Below are 23,043 nucleotides of genomic sequence, written 5' to 3'. Positions count from 1 at the left end.
TAAGATGGAGGTAAAAGTGTAAATGCAAATAGAAATTACGAAAGGTATGAACACTGTAAGTTAAAAGAAGAAGTGAAATAAGTTTTGGCATCTATAATGGACAGCTGTAGAAATGAATTTATGATTTTAGGTATATAAAATTTAATTTAAAAATGTTTTAAAGAAAAGAGAAAAAGTAGCAAAGAATAAAAATAATACTCTATAATTGTCATAAAATGTATGTTAAAATACATTAAAAGCAAAGTGTTTGATCTATGAACTATGGAATAATCAATGGTGAGTGCCATTTATTTGTATCCATTTCAACTTTATTTCATGACAAATTGGAATTCTTTAGGAAAAAGTAGAAGGGTATAATTCCTATAGTTGCAATTGTATTCAGTATTCTCTGTTAGCAATCAGTTTGGGTACATTTAAATCAGTATTTTGGTCAATAACAATTTTATTCCAAGCATTGTCATCCTACTCAATACATGATAGGATCGCTAATCTTGGACCATACTGTTGTCTCTATCATAGCAACAATGAGGACAAGAAATAAATTGAGATGCCTAGGAGACACTTAAAATATCAGGTATAATTTATCTTCTACAATTAAAATGTATTACCTTTTTTGGAGGTTCTAATAATTGTCTCAGACAATAGTAAAGAATTTCCATTAGAAACTTCATTCATAGACAGTTCTGGTGCTTTGCTGGCAAAACTTTCTTTCTTCACATCTTTTTTTATTTCCTGTGTAAAAAATAAAAACAAATGGGGCCTTTTAAAATTCACATCCATGAATAGAGATGAATCATGTGATGTACATTGAAGTCTCCAAATGTGGTAAACAACTAAGAAACTCTAGTACAGTGATGGCAAACCTATGGCACGGGTGCCAAAGGTGGCACGCGGAGCCATAGCTGTTGGCATGTGAGCTGTTGTTCTAGACCAGCTCCAAAGTGCATGTGTGTGCAAGCCAGCTGATTTTTGGCTTGCACAAAGGCTCTGGGAGGTGTTTTTGGCTTCCAGCGAGCCTCCAGGGGGATGGGTGAGAGCATTTTTACCCTTCCTCGACTCCAGGGAAGCCTTTGGAGCCTGTGGAAGGCGAAACACAAGCCTACTGGGCCCACCGCTTCTGGCCTCCAGAGGGCTCCCAGGGGGCAGGGGAAGCTGTTTTCACCCTCCCCAGGAATTGAATTATGGGTGTGGGCACTCGCACATGCACGATAGTGCACAGCCACGCTTTTTCGGCACCCAAGGAAAAAAGGTTCGCCATCACTGCTTTAGTACTTGATGGTATACAAAGCTAAATAAAATAAAACAAACCATTTTGAAACAAATAAAAAAAGATGATCCACTTTACATATTTTTAAATAAAGTCCTTTTGAGTCAAACCTAAGACCTATGACTTTATAAACACATTAATGATTTCGTTCTTAACAATACAGTGGTACCTTGGTAGTCATTGTAAATTGGTTCCAGGAGACAAAATGAGTATCAAAAATGATGAGTACCAAACCAATTTTTCCTATAAGGAATAATGTAGTCACAAGGCAGCCAACAGTGACATGTAGCTTGTGTGCTTATATCAAACAAACAATGAGTACCAGAACAAAAACAATTTGTATCAAAATGAGCTAAGTACCAAATTCAATGAGTTTCAAAGCTGTTGAGTGTTGTGAGTGCTCCTTGTCAGATTCTGAGGAAGATGAGCCAGGCCCCTCTGGATACCTGGGTCAGGGGTGTTGCCAGCTGATGCAGAGAGTGAGAGTGAGGGAGAAAGTGACTTCAGTGAACCTGAGGAACCACTAGAGGGGGCTTATATGACAATGTGGGAGTGGTCCCAGTTGGAGGATGAGGAAGACATTAGAGTGGGTAGTCATTGGATAAGGAGATTGTTAGGAAGGTGAGAGGAGTTGCATAGTAAAAGGTATTAGTTTATATCCTTAGCTCTTTGGGGTGTGATGTCACTTCCAGGCAGTATAAAGGCAAAGGATTTTGGGAAACTGAGTGTGGGGTTTCAACGTCGTTCAATGGAAGAGACTGGGGATATGATTGAACAAGGCTTTAAAATCATGATTTCTGCCTCAATAAAAGACATTCTCTGCTGTATGATTTTTGCCCGGGACTAGGGTGAGCAAATTCATCTGCGTAAATGATAAATAGACTTGTTATCTAAGGATGCTGATTAGGCCCAGTTTGCCGCCTTTCCCAGACATGGTTTATGTTTAGCTCCAAGAGAACATTAACTCTTTTTTCAATGCCATTCAAAATCTGCTTTTTGTTATGTGTGCTTTTCTCAATAAAGAGTTTGATTTTATCATAAAATAAGGGATTTTGAGTTGGTGGGTTTGCTCTGAGGGCCGTGCACAGAACATTAAGTACCAAAGTAGCAATGTACAGAAATAGTTTGTTATTGCCTTCTTCTTAGATGTTCTTTCCTTCTCTCCCAAATTTCTCAATAGGATTCCATGTTGCTCTATCAACTATTAACAGCACCAATATACTGTATATGCTAGTTTCCATAATGAACTCATAAGTAGAATTATTATGTGGAAATGCAAAACTGCAGCCTTTGAAGTAACAATCTCTGAATGCTTATTTGGGAATTGCTGTATTTTTCAGAGAATAAGATGCACCTTTCTCCCCCACCCCCAAAATAGGGTGAAAATCGAGGTGCACCTTGTACTTCAAATCTAGCTCACACATTCCGATGCATTTTCAGATGGTTCCAGCTGGTGAGGATCTTCACTTCCACATGGAGCCTGATTCCCGAAGCATGCCAGGAAAGTGCATTGGAAGCAAGCTTTGTCTCAGAAAGACCCGATAGAGAGGCAACACATCAGTCCTCCTGGACCTGCTATTTCAAAAAACATGCTTCTGGGCTTTCCAGCAAATCCCTGCTCCTTTGTTGCCTTGGTCAGAGCCTGATTTTATTTATTTATTTTATTTTAATTGGATTTGTATGCCACCCCTCTCAGAGGACTCGGGGCGGCTCACAGCACATAATAAAACAGTAGAAAAACAATCCAATTAATAACATAAACAATCATTTAAAAATTCTAATTTTAAAACTTCAATTAACAATTCATATAACAGTCATACTAGGAAACAATCATTGGCTAGGGGGAATCACTAATAACCCCAGGCCTGGTGACAGAAATGAGTTTTTAAACTCTTTCGGAAGGCAAGGAGGATGGGGGCAGTGTGAATATCTGGGGGGAGTTGATTCCAGAGGGCCCACACAGAGAAGGCTCTTCCCCTAGGTCCCGCCAGCCAACATTGTTTGGTTGATGGGACCCTAAGGAGACCGACTCTGTGGGACCTCACCGGTCGCTGGGATTCATGCAGCAGAAGGTGGTCTCGGAGATAGTCTTGTCCTATGCCATGTAGGGCTCAGATCCGGGCTGACCTCGACTCCAATTGTAAAACAGAGTCGACTGACAACGAGTCAGTCGAGGTGACTGGGGCACGTACTTGTCCACCTGTCTGGGAAGAGTTTGATCTGGTGACACCTGATGAAGTGGACAAGGCCATTGGAGCTGTGAGTTCCGCCACCTGTCTACTGGATCCGTGTCCCTCCTGGTTGGTCTCGGCCAGCAGGGAGGTGACATGGAGCTGGGCCCAGGAGATTACCAATGCTTCCTTGGGGAGGGGAGTTTTTCCAACACTCTATAAAGAAGCGCTCGTGCGCCCCCTCCTCAAGAAGCCTTCCCTGGACCCAGCCATACTTAACAACTATCGTCCAGTCTCCAACCTTCCCTTTATGGGGAAGGTTGTCGAGAAGGTGGTGGCACTCCAGCTCCAGCGGTCCTTGGAAGAAGCCGATTATCTAGGTCCCCGACAGTCGGGTTTCAGGCCTGGTTACAGCACGGAAACCGCTTTGGTCGCGTTGATGGATGATCTCTGGCGGGCCCCAGGACAGGGGTTTACCCTCTGTCCTGGTGCTCCTCGATCTCTCAGCGGCTTTCGATACCATCGACCATGGTATCCTTCTGCACCGGTTGGAGGGGTTGGGGGTGGGAGGCACTGTTCTCCAGTGGTTCTCCTCCTACCTCTCTGGCCGGTCGCAGTCGGTGTTAGTGGGGGGTCAGAGGTCAACTCTGAGGTCTCTCCCTTGTGGGGTGCCTCAGGGGTCGGTCCTCTCCCCCTTGCTATTTAACATCTACATGAAACCGCTGGGGGAGATCATCCAAGGACATGGGGTGAGGTATCATCAATATGCCGATGATACCCAGCTTTACATCTCCACCCCATGCCCAGTCAACGAAGCGGTGGAAGTGATGTGCCGGTGCCTGGAGGCTGTTGGGGCCTGGATGGGTGTCAACAGACTCAAACTCAACCCGGATAAGACGGAGTGGCTGTGGGTTCTGCCTCCCAAGGACAATTCCATCTGTCCGTCCATTACCCTGGGGGGGGGGAATTATTGACCCCCTCAGAGAGGGTCCGCAACTTGGGCATCCTCCTCGATCCACAGCTCACATTAGAAAACCATCTCTCAGCTGTGGCGAGGGGGGCGTTTGCCCAGGTTCGCCTGGTGCACCAGTTGCGGCCCTATCTGGACCGGGACTCATTGCTCACAGTCACTCATGCCCTCATCACCTCGAGGCTCGACTACTGTAATGCTCTCTACATGGGGCTACCTTTGAAAAATGTTCAGAAATTTCAGATCGTGCAGAATGCAGCTGTGAGAGCAATCATGGACTTCCCTAAGTATGCCCATGTTACACCAACACTCCGCAGTCTGCATTGGTTACCGATCAGTTTCCGGTCACAATTCAAAGTGTTGGTTATGACCTTTAAAGCCCTTCATGGCATCGGACCAGAATATCTCCGAGACCGCCTCCTGCCGCACGAATCCCAGCGACCGATTAGGTCCCACAGAGTGGGCCTTCTCCGGGTCCCGTCAACTAAACAATGTCGGTTGGCGGGCCCCAGGGGAAGAGCCTTCTCTGTGGCGGCACCGGCTCTCTGGAACCAACTCCCCCCGGAGATTAGAACTGCCCCTACTCTTCCTGCCTTCCGTAAACTCCTTAAGACCCACCTTTGCCGTCAGGCATGGGGAAATTAAACATCTCCCCTGGGCACGTTTAATTTATACATGGTATGCTTGTGTGTGTGTCTGTTATTACATGGTTTTTTTCTTAAATCTTTAAATATTTTAATTAATTGGATTTTGTGACTGTTTCACTTGTTGTGAGCCGCCCCGAGTCTTCGGAGAGGGGCGGCATACAAGTCCTAATAATAAATAAATAAATAAATAAATAAATAAATAACCAACACTTTGAATTGTGTCTGAAAACAGATCGGTAGCCAATGCAGTCCGCCGAGTGATGACGAGATATGAGCATGTCTTGGAAGACCCCAAACTGCTTGCGCGACTGAATTTTGGACGATCTGAAGTTTCTGAACACTCTTCAATTCCCGAAGCAGCCCAAGGAACTGCGCTGAGAGGCTTTTAAATGAAAGCGTTTTCAGGTGGCAGATCCCTCTCTCCGATTGCAAAACGTTTGCCTGAAATGCAAGGATCTGGAGGAAAGAGATTCCTGGTGGCAGATTCCCCCTCCCCCAAAATGGAGGGGAATCTGCTACCTGGAATCTCTTTCCTCCAAAATTCATTTTTATTGTTAGACCAGATAAAAAGATCTATGCTGCTTTTTATCAAAATCCCAGTAGAAGTGAAGACCCCGCCAATCCTGATGTTGGTAGTCAGAAGCAGAATTCCTTTTTATTTGTTTTCCTCCCCCAAAATTAAGGTGTACCTTATATTCTGGTGCGTCTTATACTCCAAAAAATATGGTAGTCCATGCCTTGCTATCATACAAGGAGCAGTTTTTGTTGAGAGCTATGTTAAAAAAAACCTACCCCAAACTATTATTTTTTATGCTTCTAGAGAATGCTAGGGGCATGAGAGTTACATTACTAAATAAACAGGAACAAACGTTTTAGCTTTTTCTGCTCTTGAGTGGTGGGTTGAGGGAATGAAAAATATGCACAACACATGTAATACTAGAGATCTAATTTATTCTAAGGCTTAATCAAAACCAGAAAACAATAATTCAATTTAAAACTGCTATCTTTAAATGCTGTGATTTTAAAGAGACTTGGGGGGGGGACATAAATGGATTTGGCAGACCACAAGCAACTTGTGGATTATTCAACATAAACACAGTGCCTTCTTTCACACAGTTATATTAAATTAAAGAATTAGCATGTGACATTAATAAAAAACGTAACTCTGACTGCAGGTGTATAATGCAAACTACCATCAAGGAATCACAGAAGAAGCTGTCTGGCAGTGAGTATGATATTTCTTGTAGCCTGATCAACTGCAGATAGAAAGCTCAAGCTTTGAAGAGATCTTGGTTACCAGAGATATATGGAATGAGAAGGAAAAACCTGAAATATACCACCGTGTTTTCCCCAAAATAAGACCCTTCTTATGTTTCTTTTGCCACCAAAAAAGACACCAGTTCTTATTTTTGGGAAGGGATGTCATCCACTGACTCACCTCACTTGCGTGCATCATCCCTGGCCTCTTTTTCACTTTCAGAGTCTTTCAGGAATCCAGAGTTCTGTTATCAGCTGCAGAGGCCTTCAGGAAAGCCTTGCCAGCCTTGTCAGACGCAGAAGAAATGGGCCAGCAAGGCAGGTGTTGCGGTATGCAAGGCTTGGCTGCAACTGTCCGAAGGTAAGTAGTAGGGCAGCACCACCCCCCAACCCCACCCTAGCTTAATTTTTACCTGTGCACCCAGGAGTGGGCAGGGGCTTAATTAGGGTTTATTTTAAAAGTAGGGCTTATATTGGGCGCTCATGTAAAAATCAAGTTAGGACTTACTTTTGGAGTAGGTCGTATTTTGGAGAAAACACAGTAAGTAAATCTGCTACGTTTTCAGTTTCTTTCTACGGATTGTGCCCCTCAGCTACAGCAATAGCCATTCATGGAATTTTAGAAATAAAGTGCTGTTAAAGAGAGTCTGACACTGAACCTTAGGTTTTTAAAAAATTATTTATTCTGCGCAATTTTATCCAACATTCATTTCTTCCTGCAATCAGAATGAACTTCCTCCCTCATATATACACACTGAGTCAACAAATGTTCATAACAATGAACTATTAATTGGGCAGAAACAAAAAGAAAACCTTAAAATGGCAGAAAAGTTACACTAATAATGAATTATAAATTCTGGTTGCTGTACTGATGTTCCATTTTTTTAAATAAATCATCAGATTTTCAAGTTTAAAAATGCCAGAAAACGACCAGCATGCAATGAATAATTTAACTAAGTATATATCAGTTTTGGTAACTTCAAGATTTGCAGACTTCCGCTCCCAGAATTCTTCAGCCAGCATGTTGACATCTACATGTCTTAAAGTTGCCCAAGTTAAACATATAGATAATATGGAATTATATTTTGTTTATTTAACTACTAGCTGATGACCTGGCACTGCCTTGTTATTTATTCATACTAATCACCCCCACCTCCCACACATGACTCCTTCTGATGGCCATTTCAAAAAAATCCTTTCTTAGTGAGCATCTAGAAGCCAAGAGGAACATTTGTGGCAAATTTCAAGTTTTTGGGTTTTCAGGTTCTGGAGATTTTGTAATTATAGTGTGAGTGGTTTTTCACTTTTATAGTGTGAATGTTTTCACTTTTATATACTGTATTTTTGGAGTATAAGACACACCAGAGTATAAAACACACTTTAGTTTGGCGGGAGAAAAATGGGGGGGGGGATCTGCCTACCAGGTATTCATCTGGCTAGCGTCCTTAGTTTGGTCAGATTCAGCACATTATTTTATCCCCACAGACTGTGGAAACTTTTGCATTTCATTTGGAAACCAAGCATCCAGAGTATGGAGGAAAGATGGAGAGGCACACACAGACGATTGAAATCTAGCGTGCAGTTTCCACAATTCGTGTTGATTTGAGGAGCCATGTCATCTGCTGGTGTTGGTTCATTGCGCTTCATTAAGTCCAGGGTCAACACAGCCATCTACCAGGAGATTTTGGAGCACTTCATGCTTCCTTCTGCATCTGAGCTTTATGGGGATGCTGACTTCAATTTTCCAGCAGGACTTGGCACCCGTCCACACTGCCAATAGCACCAAAATCTGGTTCAATGACTGTGGGATTACTGTGCTTGATTGGCCAGCAAACTCTCCTGACTTGAACACCTTAGAGAATCTATGGGGCATTGCCAAGAGAAAGATAAGAGACATGAGACCGAACAATGCAGAAGAGATGAAGGCTGCTATTGAAGCATTCTGGTCTTCCATGATACCTCAGCAGTGCCACAGGATGATAGCTTCCATGCCATGTCACATTGATTGCTGCAGAAGGGGCCCAAACCAAGTTCTGAGTACATATGTATGCGTATACTTTTCAGAGGTCTGATACTGTTCTATGCACAATCCTTGTTTAGTTGATCACATGTAATATTTTAATTTTCTGAGATGGGGGATTTGGGGATTTCATGAGCTGCACCCATAATCATCACAATTATGACAAATCATGGCTTGAACTATCTTGCCATGCATGTAATGAGTCTCTCTCACATATTACATTTCACTTTTTAAGTTGCATTACTGAAATAAATTAACTTTTGCACAATATTCTAATTTTTTGAGTTTCATCTGTTGGTCAAGCATTTCATTATATACAAATTACCATTAAAATTAGTCCAAACAGCTTTAGAACATAACACACAAATACAGAAACAATAAGCTGGACATTTATAAGCAGATCTTCAGATTTAATAGGCTTGCTACAAATGACGTATTATATTAAGGTAACTCCACAATTATCAGTAGAACTTAGTATCAAATGAATCTGGGTGTAACTGGGTGTGATATGCAGTATTCTGTGTTTGCTAGATGAAATAAATTTAAGTGAAAGATAGTGTTATACGTAAACTAAACATTTCGTCTTTGAGTATATTTCTGTACCCAAAGGAAACATGTATCCTGTGGTTGTCAGCTTGAATGAAAAACACTGAATTTTAAAAAATGAAATTTTGAAAATTGGAAACACTACCCTATGAAACTAGTCTGTCCAATATGTAGCCCACCAAGCAGGTTTGTATGACCTGGTAGCTGTTTTAAAGACTCAATACTGTAAAACCATTGTGCCACTGGTGTAATAGATGCATGGATAACCTTGAGGAAAGGGAAGAGGAGATTCCCATAGGAAACTATCAGACAAGAGAAGCAGGAGTTGCAATTGTTTAAAGGTCAAAAAAGTAATGTGGCAGGTGAGAAATTTGTACTTTCAGACTTACAAATTTTGTTAAGGTGGCCTTACAATAAAGTAGAGTTAGCTCACAGGGTCGTCTTTCCTGTCAGGTTACTCACAAAGGCAGATAGCCACCAGGAAGGTTCAATCAATGCTATAATGCTGAAAGACATACTACAGCGCACTTCCAAAAATTTTAGGTCTTACTAGAAGTTCCCTTTCTTTGTGCTGTGGTGCTAACTGCCAATAGCTGATTGGTACAGCCGCTATTACTTTGTGAGTCATGAATATTTTAAATATATAAATATAGCTCTTTCTGCTCTATAAGTTGTACAGGCTTGTTATAACTAGCACCAAGCAGATGTTCTCATGTTTTAAGAGCTAGAAAAACAAATTCCAAATAATAATATAATCTTTTTTTTTTTTAATCAAATCAATTCACACCCCCCCCCCCCAATACATATTTTATGAACAAAGTGTTATCTGGATCATTCTTACATATCTTTTCATATACATAATCCATTTTACATCGTAACTTTGTTTTCAATTTCAGCCATAATATTCTCTTTTCATACAGTGATATCTCGTCTTATGAACACCCCTTCATATGAACTTTTCATGATACGAACCCGGGGTTTACGATTTGTTTGCCTTGTCTTAAGAACTGTTTTACAAACCCGAGCCTGGGTGCATGGGCTCTCTTACTGTGCGTGTGCTCTCATACTGTGCGTGTGCTTTCCCGGCCCCACCCTTTGGGAGAGCGGGGCTGGAGCAGAGGGGAGGCTGCAAAGGGGCTGGCTAGGCGAAAGTGCTCACATCTGGCGAAGGGGCTGTGAGAGGATTTTCTCCGAGCACTTTGGGAACACCTGCCCCACCCCTCTCGCAGCCGCTTCGCTGGGAGTGCTTTCATCCAGGGCTGTCAGTGAAGGGGTTGAGAGAGGGGTAGGGCAGATGTTCCCGAAGCGCTCGGTGAAAGCACTCCCAGCGAAGAGGCTGTGAGAGTGCTTTCTCTAAGCGCTTTGAGAATGCCTGCCCTGCCTCTCCTGCAGCCCCTTCGCTGACAGCCCTGGACGAAAGTGCTCCCAGCAAAGGAGCTGCAACAGGGGTGGGGCAGGCGTTCCTGAAGTGCTCAGAGAAAACCCTCTCACAGCCCCTTTGCTGGGAGCACTTTCACCAAGCCAGCCCCTTCACAGCCTCCCCTCTGCTCCAGCCCCGCTCTCCCAAAGGGTGAGGCTGCCACGTCCCGGCGGATTTCATCCCTCTGGCCAGGACAAGAGGATAGTGGCGGTGGCAGCAGTTTCCCTTTGAGAAGCAGCAGCAGCAGCACCGGGAATGTCACCTCGACTCCCCCCGCGGCCACCTGCCCCCGAACAAGGATCTGAATGGTGGCAGTAATGGGCAAAAGGGGTGAATTTTGGGCTCACACGCATTATTTGCTTTTCCATTGATTTGTATGGGAAACATTGTTTCATCTTATGAACTTTTCACCATACAAACCTCATCCCGGAACCAATTAAGTTCGTAAGACAAGGTATTACTGTATTTCTTTATTTCAACTTATTTTTTTCGTGATACATAAGTATTATTACTAATTGCCCTAAATCTCCCAGAAACCAATAAGATCACACAGGTTTGGCCTTCTCCAAGTCCCGTTGACTAAGGAATGCAGATTGGAAGGACCGCAGACCGCCTTGTCTGTGGCTGCCCCAGCTCTATGGAACAAACTCCCCCCGATATCCATACTGCTCCCACCCTACTAGCCTTCCAAAAGGCTGTGAAGACCTGGCTTTGCTGGCAGGCCTGGGGGCTGTGAATGCTAACATCTTGTCACGGCTGAATTGTGATTGATTGGCATGTATGTTTGTTGTGATTGGACAGTTTAGTGGGTTTTATAATCAGGTTGTTCTACTGTATTTTAGCTTTTAATATTTGACCTTTTTACCATTGTATTGTATTTTTATATCATTGTAAGCCACTCTGAGACCCATGGGATTAGGCGGCATAGAAGTCAAATAAGTAGATAGATAGATAGATAGATAGATAGATAGATAGATAGACAGACAGACAGACAGACAGACAGACAGACAGACAGACAGACAGACAGACAGACAAATAAATTGCCAATCTCTTACAATAATCAACTACTAGTTGTTTTATTGCTCCATTTCTACATACATTTCTCAAATTTCCTATCTCACTGCATTTCAACTTCCTGTCTTAATTTATATTATTTTTAAAATTAACCAAATTACTCTTTCACATTCCATCTGCTGTTCTATTTTACTATAAACAATATGCATAATCATATTCAAATTTTGCATTAAAAACCCTTTAAGCGTAATTGACAATTCACAATTAAGGATATTTCAAATATCCCATTCCACTTTTACTAATCTGTTTTTCTATAAACAATATTCACCATCATATTCAATTCCAACATAAAACCCCTTTAACAACTATCCAAAATTAATAATATTAATACAATTTCCTTAAATCTGTTAATATAAACCCTGTTTTCCTTCTTCCTTTCCACTAACCTTTCTCTCATTAATCATTTTCTTTAGATCTCTCAAAAATTCCACTTCTTGATAATTTTCTCTTTTTATCCCATTCCCTTAATTTCTTCTTCTTTTTTATTTTTATGTCTTACATATTTTCTCCTGAGTCCTTTTTCTCTCTTTTGAATATATTGTATAACTTGTTTCCCCCAAGTTTTCCCTAGCTTCTTCCCATTGTTTTCTTATTTATATTTTGGTTGATTCTTTTCTGAAGTATATTCCCTTCTATTCTTTTATTGCTACTGTAAATCCCAGTGAATACATTAAACTTTTTTTGCTTTCAGTTCCTTCTTCTGCAATTATATTTTCTTCTTCCTCATTTATATTCTTTTTTTTATCACGCTCTCTCCTGTTTTCTGCAAAATTTCTGACTCATTATTATCTTTTAAACTTTCATGTATATTTTTTAACATCACAAATAATTCCTCATACATCCACAACTCTATTACCAATTTAATAAGTTTTAAAAATTTTATACCATCTTTAATTAAAATTTAAAGTCCATATAATCTTTTTAGTTTTCAAATTCTAATGTCCAATTCAGATATTAGTTCAATTTACTCCAAGTCAAAGGTTTGTCTTCCACAGTCAAACATGGTAGTAAGTAAGCCATTGCTTACTTTTTTGTATCTTGCCATAACTGAACCTGACTCTCAATGTTTTACATTAATATGAATACAAATGAAACACTAAATAAATAAACATAAACAGTTATTATGAAAATACCACACCAAAAAAAAAACCATCAATAACAATTATACCATAAGAACAAGTATCATTTCATTTTTTTCATAAAGTTTTTGAAACAATTCAGTTTTCAGAAGGTTGCAGAAAGCTAATAGTATAAAAATAAATCTGATTTACAAAGTTATCTTGTTTGGCTGCTAATATTGCAAAGCTGTATCTCAACAAGATAATGTAAGTTGATCACATAAAACAATTAACAGTTTTCACTTTGTACTCACTCTTACAAAGTTGTCAGGGAACAAACCTCTTCTGCCTTTGAGCTGTCCTTCCCACCAACCTCCATCTTCTTTTCTGATGTTGGTGATGATGTCACCTACAGTGATTGTCAGCTCATCATCATGTTGAGCTTTATAGTCAAACTCCGCTATCGCCTCCACTAGAAGGGAAAGCATAATGATACAGAACAAAATTAGGGGGGAAATCCAGAAAGATTTCTGTAATTTTAGAGGATTAAAATACATGAATGACTATTCATAATCCAATCAGCAACATTTAACAAACTATAAAGCTGTCCAAAGGAAAAAATGTAAAATAAAGGGACTGGTGGGGAGAAAGTTGCATCAGGCAACCCACCTAAAGTTAGTTTTCTTTCCATTTCCTTCAAAAGACTCTAAGATGCTTAACTAAACTATGACATTTAGAGTTGTAAAGAAATAAGGCTTCATGCAACTCAAAAGAGCCTTGGGCTCTTTTGAGTTGCACATGGCAGATCTCGGAGAGGCCTGTGCCACAGAGGAAATCATGCCATTCCCAAAGTCTTATGCATCTTGGGGAATGGAGTGAAGCAACCTTGATTGGCAATGGTGATGTCAGGGCCGAAGTTGAAACCTTGACTGTGACTGTTATTAAATAATAATAATAATAATAATAATAATAATAATAATAATAATAATTTGTTAGATTTGTATGCCACTCCTCTCCAAGGACAACTTTCCTCAGCAGCACAGTAATTCTTGAGAGAAAACTTCCATTTTAGTTCACATGGGCCTTCACCCAAACCCAGCCACTTCCCAAACCCAAATGCCATTCCCTCTCCCCATTACTATGGCAGCCAATAGCAAGCAAACATCAGGAAACCCCCATTCTAGAGATACAACTCACACACTCTAGGCATGAAGTTAGTTTAGGCATGAAGACAGTTAAAGTAAAGGCAAGTCACTCTCTTTCAGCCCTAGGAAGAAGACAACAGAAAGTCACTTTTGAAAATGTTGCCAAGAAAACTGTCAGGACCTGACTGAATTGAAGGTACACTCCCACAAACCTCTTTATCTGACTCAATTATTATGAAGTGGATCATCATTCCTCTTCTATTCCCTCATCTAGGTTGTTGATGAATCTTTAACATATTCATCAACAACCTAGATGATTGAATAGAGGCAGAATTAATTAAACTTGCAGGCAACACCAAGCTGGTGGAAATGGCCAATTCCCCAGAGGATAAGCTAAGAATACAGAAAGATCTTGATAGACTTGTACAGTGGGCCCAAACAAACAAAATAAAGTTCAACACAGAGAAAAGTAAAATACTACCACTAGGTAAGAAAAGCCCAAAACATAGATACAAACTCGGTGAAACCACATTCAATCCAAGTGACTGTGAGAGAGATCTAGGTGTCGTGGTAGACAACCAACTAAACATGTGCCAGCAATGTGCAATGGTGGCTAAAAAAGCCAACACAATCTTGAGCTGCATCAACAGAGGGATACAATCTAGGACCAAGGAGGTAATAATCCCACTCTATAATGCCCTAGTCAGACCACACCTGGAGTACTGCATTCAATTTTGGACTCCACACTACAAAAAAAAAACCCATTGAAACTTTGGGGAAAGTACAGAAGAGAACAACCAGAATGATAAAGAGACTGGAAACCAAAACATATGAGGAAAGGTTGCAGGAACTGGGCATGGATAGTCTAGTGAACAGAAGGGCCAGGGTGGACATGATAGCAGTATATAGGTACTTGAGGGACTGCCACATAGAGGAGTTGGTCATCCTGTTTTCCAAGGCACCAGAGGGCCAAACCAGAAGCAACAGATGGAAGCTGACCAAGGAGAGATTCAACCTGGAAATAAGGAAGAGCTTTCTGATGGTGAGAGTGATCAACCTGATGGTCAACCCGCGGAGGTTGTGAATGCCCCAACACTGGAGACCTTCAAGAAGAGATTGGACTGCCATATGTCTGGGATGGTATAGAGTCTCCTGCATCAGCAGGAGTCTGGACTAGAAGACCCACAGGGTCCATTCCAACAGAAACTAACTAACTAACTAACTAACTAACTCAATCAATCAATCAATCAATCAATCATCAGTACATGGACCATATTCCAGTATTTACCAATAAGCATTAGAAGACAGTGGTTCATCAAAAAGATGAATCCTAGCACAACATTTTATGAATAAGAAAGTTATTCTGGCTTTCTGTGGGAAAGACTATAGGAGACTGGACAAAAAGACACGGACAAGGGAATGGTTAGATAAAAAACGGCATAACTCATTTTTGGCCCGTAAAATTCCAAATTGTACTATCAGACTTGACAGATTCTGTTAATGTAACTTTACAATCAAGTACAATTAGTTCATCAGGTCATGTTTCCTGTCTGGTCTACCTTGCAAAGCTTATAATATTAGACTTCTTAGTGTTCAAATATGGGCCTGCTCATCAGAACACAACATTATAGGAATAAGAATGAAATGTTGGTGATTTATCTTGATAATGTTTCAGCCTACATATATTGATAAATATTAGACTTCTTGTTGTTTAAATAAGGACATAACTTTCAACATATTAATTAAAATTCCTGTCTTTCCCCATTTAGTTTATATTATATTTTAGTATAATTACATATTAAATATCTATTTGTAGAACTATTTTCATATCTGATTTTTACTCTCTTTCATTAGTAGTACAGCCCAAGCAGAGGGTTGGACTAGAAGACCTCTAAGGTCCCTTCCAACTCTGTTATTATTTTTTAATTATTATTATTACTTCATCTCTTGCAAAATATACATTTGGATCATTTCTCTGACTTTTTTGGATCCAGGTTTCCTTGAGGGCATGTTTCAGCATACTTACTTATTTAAAGAGCAAGTCGAAAAATGGCAATAATATCCAGTTTTCAGTGCAAATACCATAGGACTTGACCAGAAAACATGCAAAGGAAACCATATTGTACAGTTGCTGTGCTTTATTATTATTATTATTATTATTATTATTATTAATAATAATAATTAGATTTGTATGCCGCCCTCTCTGAAGACTCGGGGCGGCTCACAGCATAAAACAGTAAATACAACAACAAATCTAATTAATGAAAAAACTACATAAGCTAAAAACCCGATATACTAAAAATCAATCAAACAAATTAAAATCACAGTCATACATCACATTTATTGGCCAGGGACCAAGCTCTAATTACCCCAAGCCTGGGGACATAAGTGAGTCTTAAGACTCTTGCGAAAGGTGAAGAGGATGGAGGCAGTGCGAATTTCCGGGGGGAGCTGATTCCAGAGAGCCGGGGTCCCCACAGAGTAGGGGACTGCCCTTGGTCCTGCCAAATGACATTGTCTGGTTGACGGGACCTGGAGAAGGCCAATTCTGTGGGACCTAACCGGTTGTTGGGATTCATACGGCAGAAGGCGGTTCTGCAAGTAATCCCACAAGTAATTTATAAAGTAAAAAAATTATATGGTCATTTGACTATTATGTACCAGATGAATACATTAACATTCACCGAAGAATACCAGTTAACAAACTAGCCTGTTCTGACACTTCAAACAGGAAAACTTCTAAAAGGGTTTTGTTTTGTTTTTGCCATACAGTAAATATTCTATACATTAACTTGTGATGCTGCAATTTTCCACATATTAAAAATTACAAAATTAATAGTAGTTACTATGATACAATTTGGATGGAAACATCTATGTTTTTAATGTAAAAGAACTTCGTTCAAACAATTAGGCTTTAAATGAATTGGAGCAGTAATAACAAAGTTGATATAAAAACCAGCACTTGGTATGAGGAATATTAAATAAATAGCTCAAAGAAAAAGCTGTAACACTAGTATATAATTCAGTAGATATTGCATGTCATTTATGAATGTTAAAATGTCACTGCAAAACAGTTTTGATAACAATCCGCGCTTAGGGAATAATTATAGCAGTTTCTAGTTAATTTCAAGAATTACAGATTTAATGGCATGCCTTCAAATACAAATGATACAAATACTTTGTACCATTATTTTTCTGGTATTTAGAAAGCACTGTCTTAATTCTAAACACAAAATGTAGCAAATGTTTACATTTTGTATACTTAGCAGTAACAGTAATAATGCTAATTTAGTATTTTAGCAAAAACTAACAAAGAAAAGTGATTTCTAAACTCTTGCTTAGAAAGAAATTATATATTGACCTGTCCATGACCAGATAACCAGCTGCCCAAAATGTAGAGAATTCATGTTTGCTGAACACTATTAAAAAATAAATAAACACAGAAAAAATCAAATTGTAACAAAATTGTAAATTAATATTATTTATTTATTGAATTTATGTAAAGTGTGCGTGCGTCAATACAATAGTAGATTGGTAAAAGAATAAAGAGGAGATCATAATTTCATGAGATCAATATCTTTTTTAGTATGGGTAAAAACGATGGGTAATGTTTTTAGAGAGACTGCAGATATTCTCTCTTCCAGAATAAAGTATACAGCTGTCTTCTAAGGATGCAAATTCTACTGTAGAAAGTGAGCGCACACCCTTCTCCTAGAAAAATGAAATAATATTCTAGGAAATATTAAAAAAGCAGCTTATATTTTCCTGAACTCAATTTTAATAACCCCCATCCTCTTCAATAACCCACAGCAGATGTCAACACTTAAGAGATAAAGAGATGGCTAGGTCTATTCATAAGATCCAACAAATGTAGGATTAGCCCTCAGCCCATAATAGGAATTTCCCAAAGCCCTTTCATTACATCATTCAGCAAGATTCAAGCCGGGAACTCAAGACAACCTACAAAATTACATTCCATGGCCTCATGGGAGTCTGACAAGCAATCAAAAGTACAGTGGAACCCCGACATAAGAGCTGCTCTACTTAAGAGCAACTCGAGATAAGAGCTGGGAGGGGAGAGATATTTTTGTTCTACTTACAAGCCCAAATTCGAGATACAAGCGCCAAGGAGCTGTCTCCTGAAACCAAACGCTAACTTCCGCGTTCGGCTTCAGGAGATAGCCGCGAAGCGGCGCGCATGTTTTAAAAGGTTGCAGCCGGCCTGGAGGGCTCGGGGGGGGGTGCTTGCAGCTTTCTTTCTTGCTCTTTTTCTTTCTCTCTTTTACCTTCCCTTCCTCTATTTCTTCTTTTCTTTCTCCTTCCCACCTTCTTCCCTCCCTCCCTCCCTTCACTCATTCCTCTCTTACTCTCCCCTTTCATAAGTTTCCTTGCTTCCTTCCTCTGTTCCTGTCCCTTCCCCCTTTCTTTCTTTCTTTCTTTCTTTCTTTCTTGCTCTTTTTCTTTCTCTCTTTTACCTTCCCTTCCTCTATTTCTTCTTTTCTTTCTCCTTCCCACCTTCTTCCCTCCCTCCCTCCCTCCCTCCCTTCACTCATTCCTCTCTTACTCTCCCCTTTCATAAGTTTCCTTGCTTCCTTCCTCTGTTCCTGTCCCTTCCCTCTTTCCTTCCTTCCTTCCCACCCTCCGTCCATTCATTCACCCATTCCTCTCTTGATCGCTTAAAGCCGGTCCCTGGTGCAAAAAGGGTTGGGGACCTCTGTCCTACAGGATTGGGTGGCAGAGAAGTTGAACATATGTAAATTTAAAAGTTTAAGAAAGTTTACAAGTTAAGTGAAAGAAACTTCATTATTCATTTATATGTACATGTACATTTCTTCATTAAAAACATGTCTTTCTGCATAATTTAGACTAACTTTGTGAGTTTTTTGAGGGCTGGAACCAATTAAAATTATTTACATTAATTCCTATGGGGAAAAGTCGTTCGAGATAAGAGCTGCTCGACTTAAGAGCCCAGGTCCGGAACGAATTAAACTCGTATCTCGAGGTACCACTGTACATTTCTTTCACAGGACCAGGAAGCAAGTTCAAAGCCCAAGAAAGGGTATAAATCTCTCTCACACACACCCATATGCTAGATTTCCCAGGACCTCAAACCATGTGGCCCTATTCACTATTAAGCCATTTTTCCAAATAGCCTCCATGTTTCCAGTGTATTTCTCCCCACTTGGAACTGAACTTGGATGGACATTTCTTCCAACATTACTTATGTTTACTATGGGTTGATTCCTCCAACTGATACTCTTTGAAGCTGCCAATGTTCTTGACTTAGCAGAACTCCTAAGTTTTTGCAAGCCCTTGACAGCCAGTTTTATGACAATGAAGCTACTTCAAATATAGGAGATGAATGATTTCCCCACCCCATATTCCGTTATCTGAGGAACTGCTTTCAAAAGTACAGAAGTTGCTTAACGTAAACGTTTATAATAATCAACATTTTAGAGTAAATCTTTAAGCAAAGAGAAGGAAACATAAATATTATTAATATTATTTGAAAATTCTTTGTATCATAATATTTCCTTTATGAAGCAATATTATCCTAAAATGTTTTGGTAGCGAAGGACAATAAAGAATATTTCACAAAAAGTTTCTCTTTTCATCTAGTACATACTTATTATGCATAATCTGTATTAGGATCCAAGACCAATTTAAAAGTAAATTAAAACTATCCAATACAAACCATCTGAATTTTTAAATTTTTTATTACTGCTTTGTTTCCTTCCTGGATAAAAGAAAATTCTTCTTCCTTTCCCATTGAATATTGTTCCTAAGAAAGATTTGAATCCCTGTCTTACAGACTGCTTTTTATTCAGAGTTTCATTGCTTCCAATTGCCTTTTTCTTTTTTCTTTTTATTCTTTATGTGTCACAACAGAGAATACAAAACTGCATAAATTGTCTTGATGAACAACTAATATGGAGGATTTAATTTACACAATCACTAATAGCTGGGAAAACCACTTAGGCTACTGAGTTGAATTCCTGCTCTACAGAGAAATTCATATTAAGTCATGTGAGATAGTTGGGGCACATACATGAGGATGCATGCATGTGCAGTGTGGCGCACATGGGGGGATTAATGCATGTGAGCTCTCCCATTTTTGGCACATGTAAAGAAAAAGGTTCACCATCACTGTTCTACAGTATTAACTATCACACACAATTTTGTATCATTTCAAATTTGAGAAGGATTGTCTCCTGATCTAAATAGTTATTTAAAAAATTGCCCAGGAATAAAATACCACTTTATACCAATAAAATACAATAATGTACCACTAAATTTCAGAACTCAATTCCAGTCTAATAAGAGACTAATATTGCTGAATAGATTTGAATACAAATTTCAAACCAGCTACATATTTATTTCATTGTCATGCTATTCAAGTTGCACTTAATTCAAATCTGCATGAAGGTTTCTTTAGAGACTTTTAATTCCAGAGCTTATTGCTTAGGCCTCAGGTGTTGTAAATGCCTAATTGCTATTGTGCAAGACTGAGGAGAAAACATAGACAATAGAGATTTTAGAAAGAGCACAAAATCAAGGCCCAATCTGAAACAAATTTGTCCTTTTGTATCTGTAAATGAACTGCAAAGAAATCACAATTATCTCTGAAATAGACAAATTGTTGTTTTTGCATTTGCAAAAGGCATCATGAATGAATAGTAAAGTTAAAAGCTTCTCAATCACACCCTAAATCTAACGGAAACATAACCCGCTAAAACAAGAAGCATCTGTTGTGTTGGGATGGCAGGACATACTGTAGTTTCTGCAGTTAAGGTTTGCTTCTGTAGAAAAGATTTCCTATCAAATCAAGTTTAAAAACTTTACAAGTTTCATCTGACTGGTAGATTAAAATAATAAATGCCTCTGTTAACCAGAGCGCAAGAACAGCTATTCTACATCATTCCATTGTATAACTTTTGTTTTGCTTAAACCTTATTATGCTGGGAATGTCATGAGTCGATCCCTGATAGATAAGTAAATAAGCTGTCTAATGTAAGATTAGAAGGCCTTTCAGAAATTTTCAGTTTTATGAATAAGATCAATTCACGTAGCATACTAATATTTAAGAAATGGATGCATAGTAAAATAATTGTTTTAAACTTAGCTAAGTTTCTGATTCAGCACCTTAGAACAGAAGCAAAATCTCTTTCATGTCTTCAATATGGACTAAAAAAAACAATAAATCCTTGGGTTGATAAAGAAATAGACTCTAAAGAAAATCAATTTTGTTGTCCAAATGAATTCAACTATCAAACAAAGTTTCTGGATTCATGCCAGTAGCAGAATATTTGCTCTGACACTATTTCAGTCAGGTTGAACACGCTGAATAGTAATATCCTCAATAACTTTTAATTCAAATTTTTCATTTCTTCCACCAAAGTCCAATATTTTAGAAACATGTACTAATAATTTTGCTTATAAAACAAATCCTTTCTTTCCAAGCTATCTTAAAATTATATATGTATTACACAAAGAACCAGTATTGAATCCAAGTAATCAAAACTATTTTTATATGTATAGTATCTTTAGTGTAAAAAGCAAATGATAAGGATTGCTATGACAGCCTGATTTTCTTAAACAAGATCCATCTTCCTGCCCTCGTGCATGCCTTTCCTAAGTGTGGAACTTCCTCTGACTCTCAGAGTAGGAAGATTCCCACTAGTGGAAACAGTGATATTTTTATTTGTTTGTTTGTTTATCAAGCACGCATGATAAAACCATTATAAATATGAACATAACATATAAACATATACATATAAACAAGAAAAGCATATGCATAAGAAATTAGTATGAAAAATGGGAACATTTATTTATTTTTATTTTATTTATTTATTTATTGGATTTGTATGCCGCCCCTCTCCGGAGACTCGGGGCGGCGACAACATTAGGACAGGGACAGTAGGCACGCTTGTGCACCCTTAGGAATGGGGTGAATAGACAGTTTTAGGTTAATGCTTTAGGAGTTTGAGGATGTAACAAGAGAATCAGGTAGTGTATTGTAGGTATTGACCACTTTGTTGCTGTAGTTGTATTTTCTGCAATCGGTTTACTTTGAGTTTGTATCTATTGTTTGCCCATGTATTATTGTGGTCATTAACAGGTAGGATGTTGCAGCAGACAATTTTGTGTACTAGCTTAGGTCAGATTGTAGCTGATTTAATGTTTAAAATAACAGGGTTTTTGGAAAAATAATATAAAATAACATGGGTTCTGGAAAAATATACTCAGGCCATTAAATTGTGAAGAGGTTTACACTCAATAAAATGTTAATTGACAGACTATATAAATGGGTTCTGATAAAACTCAGCTCATCCTATGAAATCAGACAAAAACTTTTCCTAACACTGCCTGAGTTAGAAACTTAAAATTGGGGGGAGGGGGGTTGTTGTATCTGTTTTGGTCTTTCCTAATCAAATAGCTTGACTTTTTTGTGTGTGAGTAATTTCTGCATTTCTACAGTTGAGTGACTCCTTATACTGTATGTTGTGTCCCTTTTCTCCCAAGATCTGATCTGATCTGATTTATGGATGTTCAGTGACTGCTGATCTTGTAGAAGCTGCTTGAAAGAAAACAACAATTTGGGTTGTATAATTACTGTATAATTTTTAAAAAGACAGGCAATATAAAGCAGACATATAAAAGACAATGCTTAACTTTTTTAGAAAGATTTTTAAGGTAAAAATGTCACTTTAATTCATCCTAGAACTTTGAAGATAAATTATTTTTGTCACCTGAATGAGAATCAACAAAATCAACATTTAAAAAGAAAGGCCTGAAAATATGTGTTATATGTTTCTATTCCCTGGCCTATCAAAAGATGAATAGCACACCACTTAATATGTAAATCAAAGATAAAAATGAATGTAATGGCAGTAAATTTATTTTGTAATATAAATACTACTTTAGAAAGGAAAAGTTATGTCATACCTATTAGAGACATACTGTAGTATGTGCATGAAAAATGTACTTTTCTGAATGCTTGTTACAGCTTTTTCCAATTTTAGAGTTGTGGGGTCCAAACTCCATTATACCTATACAGTGGTACCTCTACTTACAAACTTAATGTGTTCTGTGACCAGCTTCTTAAGTAGAAAAGTTTGTAAGAAGAAGCAATTTTTCCCATAGGAATCTATGTAAAAGCAAATAATGTGTGCAATTGGGGAAACCACAGGGAAGGTGGAGGCCCTAATTCCTCCCAGGAGATTCCTAGAGAGGCCCCATGGAGGCTTCTCTCTGCCTGTTCCGGCCCTGTTTCTTTCCAGGAGATTCCTAAAGAGGCCCCATGGAGGCTTCTCCTTGCCTTTTCTGGTTACAGTTTCGGAGGCTCGTGTTTGTAAGTGGAAAATGGTTCTTGAAAAGAGGCAAAAAAACCCCACCCAGTTGTTATCAAGAAAAGTTCATAAGTAGAGGCGTTTGTAGGTAGAGGTACCACTGTACATATAAATATAG

At 38.9% G+C, this 23,043-nt stretch overlaps 1 protein-coding gene across 3 annotated transcripts in view; it reads right to left on the bottom strand.

Annotated features, from left to right (window-relative positions):
* SH3KBP1 (SH3 domain containing kinase binding protein 1) overlaps positions 1 to 23,043 on the bottom strand; it is a 174,811-nt gene that overhangs the window by 147,885 nt on the left and 3,883 nt on the right. For 2 of the 3 annotated variants that reach the window (XM_070750739.1, XM_070750737.1), the window contains exons 2-3: positions 12,745 to 12,902; positions 609 to 732 (exon numbers count right to left, since the gene is read on the bottom strand). In XM_070750739.1, coding sequence (XP_070606840.1) covers positions 609 to 732; positions 12,745 to 12,902 — 282 coding nt within the window. Of the gene's footprint in view, positions 1 to 608; positions 733 to 12,744; positions 12,903 to 16,936; positions 16,994 to 23,043 lie in introns of those variants that run through there. The other variant, XM_070750738.1, reaches the window with a different exon arrangement.

The sequence above is a fragment of the Erythrolamprus reginae genome, chromosome 4 (genome assembly GCF_031021105.1).
Source record: "Erythrolamprus reginae isolate rEryReg1 chromosome 4, rEryReg1.hap1, whole genome shotgun sequence".
Classification (NCBI taxonomy): domain Eukaryota; kingdom Metazoa; phylum Chordata; class Lepidosauria; order Squamata; family Dipsadidae; genus Erythrolamprus; species Erythrolamprus reginae.
The sequence above is the reverse complement of the archived record's forward strand: the minus strand, read 5'-3'. Positions and strand labels throughout refer to the sequence as shown.